Here is a 14,870-nt window from a genome sequence, read left to right on the forward strand (position 1 = left end):
ATATATCTTAGCCTATAATCACCCTCAAAAATATTAATTGGAATTCAGGTAAATAGCCTACTCTAAGCGTATAGGCCTATGCACAATTAGGCTATGTGTCATAGGCTATGCCTGCCGCCTACTTCTAAAACAACACAATTTCCCAAATGGGTAGGCTATAGTTAGGCCTACCCATCTATCTGTCTGTCTGTAGATAGACAGACAGACAGACAGACAGACAGACAGACAGATAGATAGATAGATAGATAGATAGATAGATAGATCCGTAGAGAACGTTTGTTTGGACCTTTTCCTTTGGTGAAAATAACAGTTGAAGAGAGATGCTGTGATTTATGAGTTTTTTCAGCACTCACAATATCAGATAGCCTATTTATAAGATCTCTTGATAACATGTAGCCCTATAGGCTATCCCTCAAATCAGCTTCAAAGAGGTGGCACTTTCCAGTAACAACAAAAGCTGTTGTTTTTTTAATTAGGCCATTCTAAATAGGAAAGCAACACACATAGGCCAACTAAATAGCCTAGAGGCTCATTTGAAATTAGGCCAACCACAATAGGTCTATAGGCTGCTACACATTTGAACAATTGTTCAGAAACTGTCATGGTGTTATTCACAAAAAGATAATTAGGCTACCTGATATTAAAATTGGAAAATATGAACATGCTGTTCATCCTCCAGTTTTGTGTTATGAAGCATAACCTCTTACCTACTTTTGCAGCAAGAGACCACACAAGTTGTCCACTCTGATCACAATGATCTTTTTCATTCTTAATTTAATACTTATTTTTGGTCATAGACCAACTATGTTTTAAAAGAACATGTCCGACGTCTCTTTCGCTACTTCGGCTGTGGGTAGAGTGCTTTTATTCTGAAATAGACATGTTTCGGAAGTGCTCGGTGGGAGGAGGTTTGTGTTCAAGCCAAAGGTATTAGCGTGAACAACAAACTCACATAGAGTGTATGATTTATCACGTCTATCAAATGGATATTTCTTGACAGAAGCCATTTCAGTCCGGGGAAAGTGGCGAGATATCTTCAGCAGCCGTAAATAGCAATGAAAGCGTTGCAAATGTTAACGTTGACTGAAGTGGGACGTTGTTTTTAGCTAGCAAGGTAACGCCAATACGCTAACGCCAGCTACGACAGGTCTCTTAAAGGCCCGATGCATAGGTGACTATCGACTCTAACAGGCTAAAAAAAACTTGCCGTTTGACGTAGTGTCAGTGTTTTGCGTTTACAGTCAACGGAATACAACACTGACTGAGCTGCGTAGTTAACATTAGCTAGGTAGCTAAAGAAGTCGCATTGTTGTTTTCGTTGACGGGGCTGTCTTTGGCAACCATAACCCAGCAAGCAGCTAACTTTATGTCATGCTTATGTTTCAGGTTTTTGCATAGTATTCATAGGCTATAGTGAACAATTAAATAGGCCTTTGTTGACATTTACTCTAAAACTGACATTAAACCAAAGTAAAACCACTTGCTTGTAAAAAGTTGTATTCATGTACCATCTACCCTTATCTTAAGTGTCCTACGTCTTTACGCCTATTCTGGAAAAACAGAGTAAATGTCATCAGAGCTCTGACCACCGGACCCTTCAACCCAGACCCTAATCTATGTTTTGCAGTCAGACAATGACTGCAGCCAACATCACCAAAGACATCTTGCACAGGCAGATAAGAGTGAGTAGACAAATGCCAGAGCACCTTTATGGGCATTATCTATCTGTGATAATACCATATCACTGTACTATTCTATTCTGTAGAATCAATCTTTTTGGGACTAACCTAAGAAGACCCTCCCCATGCAAAAGGATTTCTATATATTTTTTGTAACTATTTCTGAATGCATAAAAATGATGGACACATTGATTCATGTCTTCAGGACAAAAGAGCATCAGGCTTCCAAAGGTCCTATCATGTGACGGACCCCTTCATCAAAAGACTCGGACTGGAGTCTGAGCTGCAGGTCAGTGACTGTGTGTGCGTGTGTGTGTGTGTGCGCGTGTGTGTGTGTATGTGTATAGACAGAAAGTGAGAATGAAGATATGTCTGTGTATTATCATATCTTCTAAACTGTCTGTCTCCGCAGGGCCATACTGGCTGTGTGAACTGTTTGGAATGGAACGAAAAAGGAGAGTAAGTCTTCAGAAAGTTTTATCTTCTGTTCAATCATAGGCTCTGACTGGGGATCACTGCCTGGGTTACATCACGGGGCACGTTATACGTACAGTATTTCCAGTGAAGGCCTACTATGGCTGGGTTACATGTCCAAATAGTTAGACAATTTTACTATTTTGTTATGGCATCTGTATGCCTGAGTGTATTTTTAAGCAGTTAGTTCCCTCTCCTCACACTTGACATTTTCAGTGCTAAAAGATTGACTTAAATCACCCCAAAATAAAAAAGTTGTCAGTTAGCAAGAGGAATCCACAAATAATGCTTCCCTTGAGTCAGCGATTGCTCATCTTAACATTTTTCAAAGTACACAGATTTTTTAAATGGCACTAGAAGGTATATGTTAAATAGCCTAGACAAAATGTTGCTTGACTTGTCCTGGTGGTACTTTTTTGTGTTCAGTTTACTGGCCTCGGGCTCAGATGATCAACATGCCATCATTTGGGATCCATTCAGACACAAGAAGCTTACAACTATGCACACAGGTCATGCAGCCAATATATTCTCTGTAAAGGTAAGGGCAGACTGGGTGAAAGATGGATGCATTTTAAAGGAAGTTGGAACGCTGGGCTGAAATAATTTACAATGGCTGCGTTTACATACACATTGATTATCAAGTCATACTGTGAATAAGGCAGCAAACTTACTAAGTTTGTATTACTGCAAGTGCCGTGCTACCATTCTAGTCTCATTGAAGGACATTTTAACCATGGGAACTGAACACATGTATGCAACTTCAACTTGCTTTAACAATTTCCATCACAGTTTCCGACAAAGTGCTATTTAATGTCAGGATGTCATGTATAAAAAGGCTGGTACATACGACCCATCGCTCTGCCTGTCCTCATTCCTTTTTAATAAAAAGGCTTTCTTTGATACAAATTCACATCCTGTATAGTAGGTGGCACTATTTAGTGGCATATTGTTTTGCGGATACCATCTTTGTACATGTTTGAATACATTGATGCTTTTCAAGGCACGGCTTGTTTGCAGTGTGTAAACATGGATCGCTGTAAGGGCCTAACACTATGGCTGCATGACAGAAAGCTTAGGAAGAAGTCCATACTGAAGGGAAAATTATTCAGTTTCAATGTGGTGGTGGCGATAACAAAAGACGTCATCAGACTATGATCCACAGCATAGAAATGGGGATATCAACTGTGTGTAAATACATTTATTAGTGCCAAAGACTTAAGTTACTGGGAACAGTTGGGATGTGTCTGTTGTCATTAGTTCACTCTGACGTTCCTGTCTGTCTCCACAGTTCCTCCCACACTCCGGGGACAGAATCTTGATAACAGGCGCGGCCGATACAAAGGTCCACGTGCACGACCTGACAGTGAAGGAAACCATCCATATGTTTTCTGATCACACCAACAGAGTCAAACGCATCGCCGTAGCACCCATGTGGCCCAACACTTTCTGGAGTGCTGCAGAGGATGGCATCATCAGGTTAGAGCCCCCAGAGATCGCACCTTGTTTTTTTGACTCAAGAGATATCCCCTTACAGGTGATATGTTGACTATTGTCCTGTTCCCTTACAGACAATATGACTTGAGGGAGAGCAGTAAACGCTCGGAAGTGCTGATAGACCTAACAGAGTTCTGTGGTCAGCTGGTCGAGGCCAAGTGTCTGGCCATCAACCCGCGGGACAACAACTACATGGCAGTGGGAGCCAACGGTCCATTCGTTCGTCTCTATGACATCAGAATGATTCACGATCACAGGTTGGTTAAATGCTAAGATGTTGTTCCATTTTGCAATACTTATTTGAAAACCACTCAATTGTTTGACATCCCCCCATTAAGGCTTTTGATGTATATGTGAACACAATTGGGGTTTCAACCACGTTTTCTTGTCCTTACGCAGGAAATCAATGAACCAGAGCACATCAGCAGCTGTGCACACGTTCTGTGACAGGCAGAAGCCCATCCCCGACGGAGCCGGCCAGTATTATGTTGCAGGTGCATATGTGAATTGTGTGGTATCAAATGTATTTAATGGATACATTTATTTTCTAGTTATACTGTAATGGCTGTGGGAAAGTTAATGTGGAGGATGTGGTTGAATAACAACCGCTTTCTGCTTGAATGCTCCAGGCCACCTGCCAGTGAAACTCCCGGACTACAATAACCGCCTGAGGGTCCTGGTGGCTACATATGTCACCTTCAGTCCAGATGGCACTGAGCTACTAGTCAACATGGGTGGGGAACAGGTAATGGTTCTCAGAACAAACAACAAAGAATGGTGAGGGAAGTAATTCATTTTCAGTTTTAGTGTTTCAACATTTTCTTTTAACGGTTCTTCTAGGTGTATCTGTTCGACTTGACATTCAAACAGAAGCCATACACTTTCTTGCTCCCAAAAAGGTGCCAGTCATCACCAGGTAGGCCTGTCCCATCCACTTTGACAAAAGATCCTGAATGGTGCCGTGTTGAGATCATAAAGTAATATTGGTGGTTTCTGGAACTTTTGGCTTCACAGGAGATGTACAGAACGGGAAGACAACCAATGGCGTCGCCAATGGAATCCACTTGCCAACCAGCCATGTTCATATTGCTGAAAGCAAGATGCACTCTAGGTAATACTCTTTTCACCTTGTCAGTGATTGTTCTTTTAGACACATATTTCCATTATGTATCTTCTGCTATCTTTTTTTTTTATTCTAGTGAGCTCCCTTCTCACTTGGAGAAGATAAAGCAAGAGGCTAATGATGCGTTTGCCCGGCAACAGTGGACGCAGGCCATCCAGCTGTACAGTTTAGGTATCCATCAGGCCAGCTGCAACGCCATGCTGTATGGGAACCGGGCTGCAGCCTACATGAAACGCAAGTGGTATGTGTCATTGTGTCACTTCAGGCAAATAATTCATCATCTTCTGCTGAAGATCAGGAAGCAGTTATCAAGTGTTTTGCTCCCATCTGTAATTCACAGGGATGGAGACCATTACGATGCCCTCAAGGACTGTCTGAAGGCTCTCACTCTAAACCCTGGTCATTTGAAGGCTCACTTCAGGCTGGCACGGTGTCTGTTTGAGCTGAAGTATGTAGCTGAAGCTCTGGAGTGTCTGGAAGATTTCAAAGGAAAGTTTCCAGAGCAGGCGCACAGTAGTGCATGTGACGCCTTGGATAAAGACATCAAGGCTGCTCTCTTCACCAAGACTGAATCAGGTAAAAATAGTTCATTGGTACTACCCATGTATATATTTTCCTTTAGGAGAGTGAAATAGAGAGTTTTATACAAAGTAAACTGATGTCTTTGTGTGTTTCAAGAGTGACAGACAGCCTCTGTTTGTTTGTAAATGTATCTGAAATCTGAATCAGTTTGCTTTATTAAGTGGGATATCTTTTTCTTCACCAGCAGAGGATAAGAAGTCCAACAGCTCCATTCGATTCAACTCATTCAGTCGAAAAGAGTCCATACCTGAAGATGAGCTGGTGCTGAGAGACCGCAGCTTTGACTACAAGCACAGATACTGTGGTCACTGCAACACCACCACTGATATCAAAGAGGCCAACTTCTTTGGAAGGTCAGGAGATCACACTGTCAGTCTGCTGAGGGTTCACTAGGGGGCAGTCACAAGCTCTGTAGATTGAGACAGAGAACGATGAATGTACTTTGAATCAACAAAATGCGATGAACACTAGCTCTCAACCAGATTTTGTGATGGGGCAAAAACATTCCTTGTAAAGACTTAACATTTCAATACAGGCACATATTTCATAATATGTGCATTGTGTATACCAATTCAAAAAGTGGTTTCTCACAGTTTTTAAACTTTAGAATGCAAAAGTCGGTTTCACACTGAAACATGTCAGTCAAAATGTGTGCTTATTTATCTCATGAGACTTTGTGTAATTTAGATGTTATATAAAAAATACTTTGTCGGTTTGGTGCGGAATTTACAAATAGTTTGATAACTCAAAATGTTGAACAACACACACAAGCCACTGCAACATATGTGAAACAATAATTAAAGGGTCTAATCCCTTCCAAGCAGGAATCTTCAGCCTTTTGTACTGTACTTAACCCTCGCCTGGTTGTTCCTGTCACAATATCCAGTCTTAATAACTTGAAGCATTGGAATGTAAAACACATAATGTAAAACAAAGCTCAGGTACCTTTGGACCTTGTATACCAGAAGGCCCTGCTAAGTTCCCTTTTCACAGCAGAACTGAAAGGCCTGGTTACACACCCATATGCTGAGGTGAACAGCTGTGAATTTTGTGATTCCTAATAAATACGATAAGTCCCAAGAACATGGCTCATTAGACATGTCTGAATGATTCCCCTTTTTCTCTGCAGCAAAGGCCAGTACATTGTCAGCGGCTCAGACGACGGCTCTTTCTTTGTCTGGGAAAAGGAGACCACTAACCTGGTGAGGATCCTGCAGGGGGATGAGTCCATAGTCAACTGCCTACAGCCCCACCCAAGCTACTGCTTCCTGGCTACCAGTGGTATAGACCCAGTGGTTCGGTTATGGAACCCAAGACCAGAGGTAAATTTAAACTTAAAATGAGGAAAATAAGGCAACACTGCATAACGTTATTTGAAGTATATGTGATTTTAAATACATTTTCCAAAAAAAAAAAAAGTACATTATATGTATTTTAAATAAACATGAAAAAAATATAACTATAAACCTTTTACCCGAAAGGCCAAAGCAATAGATTACAGATGACCTGATCAAGTGAATTTTTAACTTAATCTGTTTTATACTTATTGCACAGCATTTTTAACAAACCCATTTCTCCTCCCCTCTACTTTCTCATGACACAGACAGAAACTGAGAACGGGCGAGTAGTGGAGGACATGGACAGTGCTGCTCAGGCCAACCAGCGGCGTATGAACGCTGATCCGCTGGAGGTCATGCTGCTCAACATGGGCTATCGCATCACAGGCCTGCGCGGCGTCGGGCCAGACGGCTCAGACGAAGAAGACAGCTCAGAGGGACAAGTGCAGTGTCGGCCCAGCTAAAAAACTGGTCAGCCATTCTATTGAATGGACGTTAGGAAGGGAAAAACCCCCTCCCTAGCTCCTGTTTGAATCTTAATTTCCTCCCTCCTGTCTGACAGAAACATTGAGTGAATGTCATGTCACATCTCTGCACTATGCATCGCCCTCCCCTGTCCAAAAAGAAGGACTGGTGAAGACCACTTTGGGGAAAGAGCGATTCACAGAGGGTGGAGAAAAACGCCCAATCTCGCCCCCTTCAGAGCACCGACGACACCTCACCCTCTCCCTCCACCCAGTGGTGGCAGGGGGGGTGACATGTTTTGAGGAGAGCACCTTCCACAGCACTCCCCCGTTTCTCACAAGGAAGGAGGAGTTGAGCACTAATGGCTCTTCAGGTTTATGTTGGAGATACACTAGACACGTAGCAGGAGAAGCCTGCAGTCGGGCGACCTATTTTCAGGTCCGTGTGGCCACACAGTCGCAGCGTCCTCCTCGGAGGATTGGATCACAGGACAGAAGACGGTGCTTTGTTGCATCTCCTCCTGACTGTTTCACAGTCTGAGCCAAGAATCTTGGTCCCCGCTCATCTCAGAAAGGCTACACACCCAAGTCATCGTTTCTGAGTTAGACTTGATCGTATTTTCAGTTGGAATTTGGCTCACAGGAAGCCAAGATTTAGTTTGTCATTATGTGGGGATATGAAATGTTTTGCAAGTGTTGCTCCAATGAAAAGTATTTATAAGCTTTGTTTAGTTTATAACAGAAAGAAAACAGGCCATTCCTCCTGCCAAAGGTTGTCAGACTCATTTACCATCCCAATGGCCACGGATTAATGTTTGCTTTACTTTGTTTCACTGAAACATAATTTTGGCTTACTGGGCTCCTTTTTAGTTATGGGTTTTTACTACAATAGATGTACAAGATCAACAAGATATCAATGAAAAAATGTTTGTAAAAAAAGAAAAGAGTTTCTAATATGTATTTTGTTGTTTTAAAACAAATCCGTTAATTTCAAATGGTTGGCATGAAATGTCAGTGTGAAAAGTCTGTTTGGTATGTTATGGTAAGTGAGACACAGATGCTTAATTGTTATATATGGAAACTGGGCACCAAGTATTGGGTGGCGATAGGCTTCCTATTGCTGCAGTCAGTTGTTCAGTTCTGCTTGCATGAGGCTTCTCTGGCCATAGTTGCGGGTGAATAAAGGACACAGAGCCATCCCATCTGATGCTCAGTGAAAAGCTCGTAAAGGAGTGGGTTCTCAACAACTTGCAACACTAGGCTCCTATGCGTTGGACTTTGTTCATTAATTTGAGATACTCTTTTTTTCCTTGGAGGAATCCTATAATTACCTTTTGTTGCAAAAAAAAAGTGAAGAATAAAATTATTGATCCCCTCCTAGGCTGTGTACTTCTGCTTGTGCGCTTTAAATGGCAACATTAATGTTGAATTTTTGTTAAGTTGTTTTCCTATTGGAGTCCCGGATACAGCAGCACTGACACATTACTAACTAGGTTGGGAAGATGTACTGTTGCTGCGGCATGAACTCTGAAAATATCCTGCTCATTTATCAGTGTCTGCTCTACTCCCAGTGTTTTGCTGACTATTAGGCAACAAATATGAGCACACTACATCACAAGCATGAGTAGTCAGGGGGCATCTCATGCCCCACATGCTGTAGCTACTGTAATGAGGTGACCCAGCTTGAATAGTTGTGGCTGTCAGTGATATAGCCCACCATGGCTGAATGGCCTCCATTAAAAAAAACACGAGCACGTTTAACACTAATAGGCTTACATTGTAAAATAAGACAAGCTACATCCATTCCTCTGAGTAATACATGATTGATCTTGTCCTTGGAGCAGTTGAGCAGCATTGTCTGTAACTCAAAGAATCCTCATAAAATACACAAAGGCTTGGAATAAAAAAATAATGGGGGAAAAAGGTTTTTGGAAACCTGCAGTAGCGTTCTCTTTAAACTCATTTAAAAACAGCTAACACTGTAGCCTACACATGGACCAGTGTTGCGTTCACTGACCGACCGTTGTAGGCGACGACCGCGCGGCGCGCGCGCTCCCGCGCCGTCTGTGCGTCATTCCGGGTAGTGATGGCGGAGGTGGACGAGACTGACGTGATGATGAGCTACCAGGCGGATTTCTTAAAAAGCGACAGGAAAAGCAGCCGCTACCCCTACTGCATTGTGTGGACGCCTATTCCTATTTTATCGTAAGAGGCTTACCAATGTTGTTAGTTATCCTGCTCCTTCCGAGTTGATCGTGTGATGTGACGTCTTGTTGATAACGCCCTATAAGACGAAGCAGATGTATTTTAGCCTTCTATTGAATGCCATGTTATGTATTTAACTTCTACTATACTGCACAGTATGCATTCTATTGCACAATCAATCACACGTTCATGACTTGACTTGAATGTGTTGTTTTCTGCTGGGCGCATCCTGCAGGTGGGTGCTCCCCTTCATTGGTCACATGGGCATATGCACTTCTTCCGGAATCATACGAGATTTTGCAGGATCATACTTTGTCTCTGTGAGTATCGCTTTAAAAACAAAACAACTCAATCTATCTAGCCTATGTAAACCCTCACTTCAGTGTAATCTCTAGTGATATAAAAGGAAAATGCACAACTTTTAACTGAGATGGAGTGCACAGCAAAGCTGCTGAACTGGTAGTTGTTGCCTTCTGGATTAGTCGTTCCTCTCTTTAATTTTTTCTCATCTGCTTTATTCTCATGGATAAAATTATAAACCCACTCAACCAGAGGTGGAATCCAAAATGAACCTGTATGATTCATTACATGTTTTAAACTATGTCCCCACCAGGAGGACAACATGGGCTTTGGTAGACCAACTAAGTAAGCTTATTTATCAAAATAATATATTTAAATAGTATCTCAATAAGACAAACCCCACTTTTAAATCAACACTTTGATTGTTTACTAAATTGACAGGTATTGGAAGCTCGATGTGGACAAGGTGTGTGGCAGCAGTGCTGCCATATGGGACAAAGCAGTTCATGATGCATCTGAGGAATACAAATGTAGACCGGTGAGACGATAGTTACGACTCGTTAATAATACACACATTTCCAGATACGTTATTTCCAAAGCAATAACTGCTTTTTTATGTCCTGTTTTTTTTCCAGCACAACCTGTGCATGGATAACTGTCATTCACACGTGGCCATGGCCCTAAACCTTATGCGCTACAACAACAGCTCCGCTTGGAACATGGTGAACCTGTGTGCGCTGTCTCTTATTCATGGAAAACATGTAAGGTAAGTATTTTAGATTCATTGCAGCCGCAATTTGTATTACCATTATTAGGAAGAGTTTACATATAAAACCATAGTTCCAAGTTTGCACTTGCTCAAGCGTGGGGTCTTCTTTCGCTCTCAAAAGTTAAATAAAAATCCACCACTGCTGTATAGTGTGAAGTAATATTTCAACCGCTTATACTTCGTAAACATTTCCATCATATACTCTCTACAACAGATGCAGGCAAAACAAAAGAAGCAGCAGAAGGATCATAAGTTACTAGAGGGGAAATATGGATGTTAGCAATACTGGGCCAAACACACCTGAAGCACTCGTCTCACAAACACGTTCACAGCCTTTTTAAATTGCCCCGCTGTCGGATTGCTTGGGAGCATTAAGAGACATATGGCACAGAGAAGCCCTCGCATTATTCTCCGCTGACCCACATAGAGAACGCTGGCGTCACAGTTTGTGCTGCCTCCGCACATTCACACTCCCACGGCACCGGAGTCTTTTAAAACGGGGTAGTCGTGTAATTCATCACTGCCAGCCGCTTCGCTTCTGTGTCGCAGCTGAAGGTCAACTCTCCTGTGGGGCTCCCTGCAACCTGCTGGGTGGAGAGGACAGTAGGACGCAGTGCAGGCTGGGGTGTGTTCAGGGGGAGTGGGAGGAGAGAGAGAGAGAGTGTGGGCAGGGGTGGGGGAGCTGTGGGCCTCTGGGAGTTAAGAGGTTGAACTTTGTGATACTACAGCACACTTGGCATGTCCTTGTCTGTTCATAAACACACACACACACACACACACACACACACACACACACACACACACATACACACACACACACACACACACACAACTTCCCTAACACACCTTACCCTCTCTGTATCCTTCAGCTGGGCAGCGTTCCTCAAGACCTGGCTTCCCTCCTTCATGCTGTGCGGAGTCCTCACCACATTCATGCTAACCTTCTACCTACATTAGAGGAGCAGTCAGATGACTTCATAGACTTTGGTTTAACTCGATGTGGTTGACGTGATTTGACAGGATATTCATTCATATTCATCACAAAAAATTATTATGTTATTTATTATTTCAAATGTGTATAGTATTTAAAAGCAACCAAGAGCTGTTTGAGGGTAATTTTTAAAACAAATAATTTATGTTTTGAATGTTTTTTTCTTCTCTTTATGTATATTCGATAAAAAAAAAATTTAAAAATTGACCATTAATGTTTTTCACACTGCGGGTTCTGTGTTTGTGTTTTTGCTTTGAAAGAGTATTTTGAAGAGAGAAGATCACCCAGATTGATAAATGTTGAAATCCAGCCATGTATTTTTTCAAGGAATGTCAGTGACAAATGTGTTTTTTCGTACCGGCTAATGTACATTTGGGTGATAAATCGCTACAGAATGGATCGCAAAAATCTTAATGCTGAAAGTATTCATCAATTATTCGTTTAAGAGATGTGAGCCGCTACCAAAGATAGAATGACGTAGGACCCACATGTGATAGATAGAGGTATAGCTCTTGAATCCTCTTTCCTCTGGTGTATAAAGACAAATGTGTGAAGCTTTTTTCTTTCATTCTATAGTGTATTATTTGATTGTGTTTTATGTGACTATAACTCAGTAATACAAATGAAATGAAGCAGTACCACAGTAAATTATTTTATGTATTGTTTATTTTTGGATTTGTTTGATACAATGTACCCAAAAGACAAAATACTTTTTATTTTTATTTTTTTTACCTCCATCAGTTTACTATGTGTTTTTGTGTAAGTTAATGTAGGATGTATACAAAGCCTTTTAAGTCCCCCCTGGCATCCTGTGGTGTAGGTCACAAGCGGTGGATGCCCCTATAGTCCTCTGTACCTTTAAGGGAACTGCATACACTTTTTCATCCGGGCAGATTCTGCGTGATATGAACTCCCATCAATTTAAGGGAACCTTTATTCCCAGAGTGGAGCAGATTCGGGAGAGCCAATGTCGGAGCTGCGGTTTGCCTCCTCTGCAGAGTTTGATACGTTTTTGAGAACAAAAGCTCTATTTACAATTTGACTTACTTATCCACTTTAAATTATTATTATCTGTGTTGCTGAGATTACCAAATTTTACTTTTTTTTTTCTTTACTGGCTGTACTTAAGAGATGTGTGCTTTTGCAGTACGAGTGTTTTTGGGAGTCCTCCTCTGTGCACCACACTTGTGCTTGGAGTGTCCTTTTAGTTGCGAGTGTTTTGTCGTCACTCGCACAGTGAAGTGTGTTTCCAAGGATCTGCTCACAGTCCCACAAACTGTTCCAGGATACGCACGGACTGCCATCATCACAGGGAATAACATCCACCAGATTGGACCCGATTCGTTCACAGAGCTGGAGAACATCACCAAAATCATTTTAAGCAACAATAGGTGAGAATGTCATTGTCAGTTTTTAATTATTTTTACATTCATGTACTTACAGCAACATTTGGACAATATGACAAACTTTCTGGATGTGTATCGAATACATTTTTTTTTTAAAGTCAAATTTTCTTGAGTGTTTTTTCCTTGTTTCCTTTCACAGTAAGTGAAACACGTTTTGTATTATGAGCTTGAAAATAACATAAAATGTGCAAGGACAGGTGTGTTACAATGTGAGTCATCTTCCCCTAAGGGTTACAGAGCTGGCGTCCCACACCTTCTTCAGCCTGGTCAACCTGCGCTTCCTAGACCTCAGCGGGAACCAGCTGGCACTCATCCACCCAGAAGCTCTCAGCATCCCCGGCAGTCCCCTTCAGGAGCTCAACCTGAGCCACTCGCTCTACAACCTCAGCGCCCTGACAGACCTCAGCACGGCCCTGCGCTGGGGAGGCCTGGGTGGGTTAGTCTGCCTCGACCTCTCCGGGAACCGCCTGGCCCTGCTGCCCCCTGGCATGTTCTCACAGCTTCCAAACCTGCAGCAGCTCTTCCTCACTAACAACTCCCTGCAGTCCCTCTACAGTGAGACCTTCTCTGGCATGAACCGCCTGGAGGTGCTGGACCTGACCTACAATGCCTTCAGGTCATTCAGCGCCGACGCTCTGCGAGAGCTGGAGAAGCTCGGGAGCATCCGGATCCTTCTCGGCGACAACCCTTACACCTGCTCTTGTGAGATTGGTCATTTTGTGGCCTGGCTGAACCAATCGAGAGCTCAGGTGGACGTGGAGGCTGTGAGTTGCGCCCAGCCAAGAGGGTTGAGTGACACCCGGCTGCGTGGGCTGGGCATCCAGGCCATAGGGTGTGTGGTTCCAGTCCAAGCGGAGGTGGTGGTTGACCTCACCCTGCAGACGTCCTATGTCTTTCTGGGCCTGGTGCTGGGGTTTGTGGGTATGGTTTTCCTCTTTGTGCTCTACCTGAATCGCAAAGATATGAAGAAGTGGATCTTGGACATGAGAGACGCATGCCATGACGTCCTGGAGGGATACCACTACCGATACGAGATCGACTCGGACCCTCGGCTGGGACACATCTCGGCAGAGAATGGTGGCGGGGGTGGCAGAAGGGCACAAGGCCATTTAGGATTGGCTCTGTCCCAGCAGCTGCCAAACGACACCTACATCGTCCAGGTTCCTACAAATACACCGCTCAAACAGGTGACAACCTCACCACCTGCAAACCTATGATTTATTTTTAATTTTATGAAGTTAGAAACATTTGTCAAAATGTGAGGAATATATACAGTAGATGTGAATAGTTTAAGCTTGTAGATTTACAGTTATGAGATTCCTGTACATAGCCTCATGCGGTTAATCTCACTTTAAAAGTGCCTTTGTGTTTTCAAGGCACTGGATCATTGTATCTTTAAATTCACCTTAATATTGCGTGTGTATCATACATTTAAAAATAAAAATAATAGGTCCATAATAAACTTAAAAAAACAAACAAACAAAATACATTTTTGTCAGCTGTCAGTTTTGTTGCTTTTTGGTATTGGTGTCATTATTTAAATCTTATATTCTATCTTATATTGCAGAAAGACACAACATAGATGGTAGTCCAATAGCATGGAAAATGTATGATGACCAATGAATATATAGACACCCCTAGACAGTCTTTATATAATAGGTTTATACTGTATGTAAATCCTTACATTTAATTAACCACAACTAAAATACACAATGTGATCTGTATTATAATATTCAAAAGTATAAATGTTAGAGCTACTGTATGATATGAAACTTGTATTTATATCAATTCTAAATAAAATGAAATGTTCTTGTATTTAAATCACTTGTGCTCCTCTTTTATTGTCACAGCATCATTGAAACCAAGTTAAGCCATGCTAAACAGAATTTATGTTGAATATTTTTTTCTGTAGGTGAAGTGCCGCTACTATTTCAATTTAAAGAGTAGCTGATTAAGTGTTTCCAGAGAAGGAATATAGGGCAGAATGAAAGATAACAACACCTGCTTGCTCTGCTGCTCTGCACAACTGGGTGCCTGCCAGACCTA

At 42.2% G+C, this 14,870-nt stretch overlaps 3 protein-coding genes across 8 annotated transcripts; all 3 read left to right on the plus strand.

The window, feature by feature from the left end:
- Window positions 1–904: 904 nt before the first annotated feature.
- On the plus strand, window positions 905–8,521 carry wdtc1 (WD and tetratricopeptide repeats 1). 6 transcript variants are annotated; one of them, XM_080040012.1, is made up of 16 exons: window positions 905–927; window positions 1,563–1,682; window positions 1,885–1,968; window positions 2,092–2,138; window positions 2,580–2,691; window positions 3,442–3,629; window positions 3,722–3,904; window positions 4,047–4,141; window positions 4,277–4,392; window positions 4,488–4,563; window positions 4,662–4,758; window positions 4,847–5,011; window positions 5,111–5,346; window positions 5,537–5,705; window positions 6,482–6,674; window positions 6,956–8,521. In XM_080040012.1, the coding sequence occupies exons 2-16, from the start codon at window positions 1,617–1,619 to the stop codon at window positions 7,151–7,153; spliced, it is 2,025 nt and encodes a 674-aa protein (XP_079896138.1). In that variant the 5' UTR covers window positions 905–927; window positions 1,563–1,616; the 3' UTR covers window positions 7,154–8,521. The 6 variants fall into 6 exon arrangements, with proteins under 6 accessions (XP_079896138.1, XP_079896137.1, XP_079896140.1 ...); XM_080040011.1 differs by having other exon boundaries at window positions 916–1,114; window positions 1,528–1,682; XM_080040014.1 differs by having other exon boundaries at window positions 916–1,114; window positions 1,528–1,682; window positions 5,540–5,705.
- Window positions 8,522–9,234: 713 nt separating this feature from the next.
- Window positions 9,235–12,483, plus strand: LOC307260030 (transmembrane protein 222-like). The gene is made up of 6 exons (XM_080040147.1): window positions 9,235–9,358; window positions 9,594–9,678; window positions 9,972–10,003; window positions 10,100–10,196; window positions 10,294–10,424; window positions 11,297–12,483. Exons 1-6 carry the CDS (start codon window positions 9,240–9,242, stop codon window positions 11,382–11,384), a joined length of 552 nt encoding a protein of 183 aa, XP_079896273.1. The 5' UTR covers window positions 9,235–9,239; the 3' UTR covers window positions 11,385–12,483.
- Window positions 12,484–12,533: 50 nt separating this feature from the next.
- Window positions 12,534–14,617, plus strand: LOC307260029 (trophoblast glycoprotein-like). Its single transcript, XM_080040146.1, has 2 exons — window positions 12,534–12,809; window positions 13,054–14,617. The coding sequence occupies exons 1-2, from the start codon at window positions 12,550–12,552 to the stop codon at window positions 14,039–14,041; spliced, it is 1,248 nt and encodes a 415-aa protein (XP_079896272.1). The 5' UTR covers window positions 12,534–12,549; the 3' UTR covers window positions 14,042–14,617.
- The last annotated feature ends 253 nt before the right edge of the window (window positions 14,618–14,870 follow it).

This window comes from Ammodytes marinus (assembly GCF_949987685.1).
Source record: "Ammodytes marinus genome assembly, chromosome: 13".
Lineage (NCBI taxonomy): Eukaryota > Metazoa > Chordata > Actinopteri > Uranoscopiformes > Ammodytidae > Ammodytes > Ammodytes marinus.

Bases quoted from the DNA above. Each gene is read 5' to 3' on its own strand.
- wdtc1 (XM_080040012.1), top strand. From the start codon at position 1,617: ATGTTTTGCAGTCAGACAATGACTGCAGCCAACATCACCAAAGACATC. The intron at 4,142-4,276 runs GTGCATATGTGA...TGAATGCTCCAG, and splicing joins CGGCCAGTATTATGTTGCAG to GCCACCTGCCAGTGAAACTC. The intron at 4,564-4,661 runs GTAGGCCTGTCC...TTGGCTTCACAG, and splicing joins AAGGTGCCAGTCATCACCAG to GAGATGTACAGAACGGGAAG.
- LOC307260030 (XM_080040147.1), top strand. From the start codon at position 9,240: ATGGCGGAGGTGGACGAGACTGACGTGATGATGAGCTACCAGGCGGAT. The intron at 10,004-10,099 runs GTAAGCTTATTT...CTAAATTGACAG, and splicing joins GGCTTTGGTAGACCAACTAA to GTATTGGAAGCTCGATGTGG. The intron at 10,197-10,293 runs GTGAGACGATAG...TTTTTTTTCCAG, and splicing joins AGGAATACAAATGTAGACCG to CACAACCTGTGCATGGATAA.
- LOC307260029 (XM_080040146.1), top strand. From the start codon at position 12,550: ATGTGTGCTTTTGCAGTACGAGTGTTTTTGGGAGTCCTCCTCTGTGCA. The intron at 12,810-13,053 runs GTGAGAATGTCA...TCTTCCCCTAAG, and splicing joins ATCATTTTAAGCAACAATAG to GGTTACAGAGCTGGCGTCCC.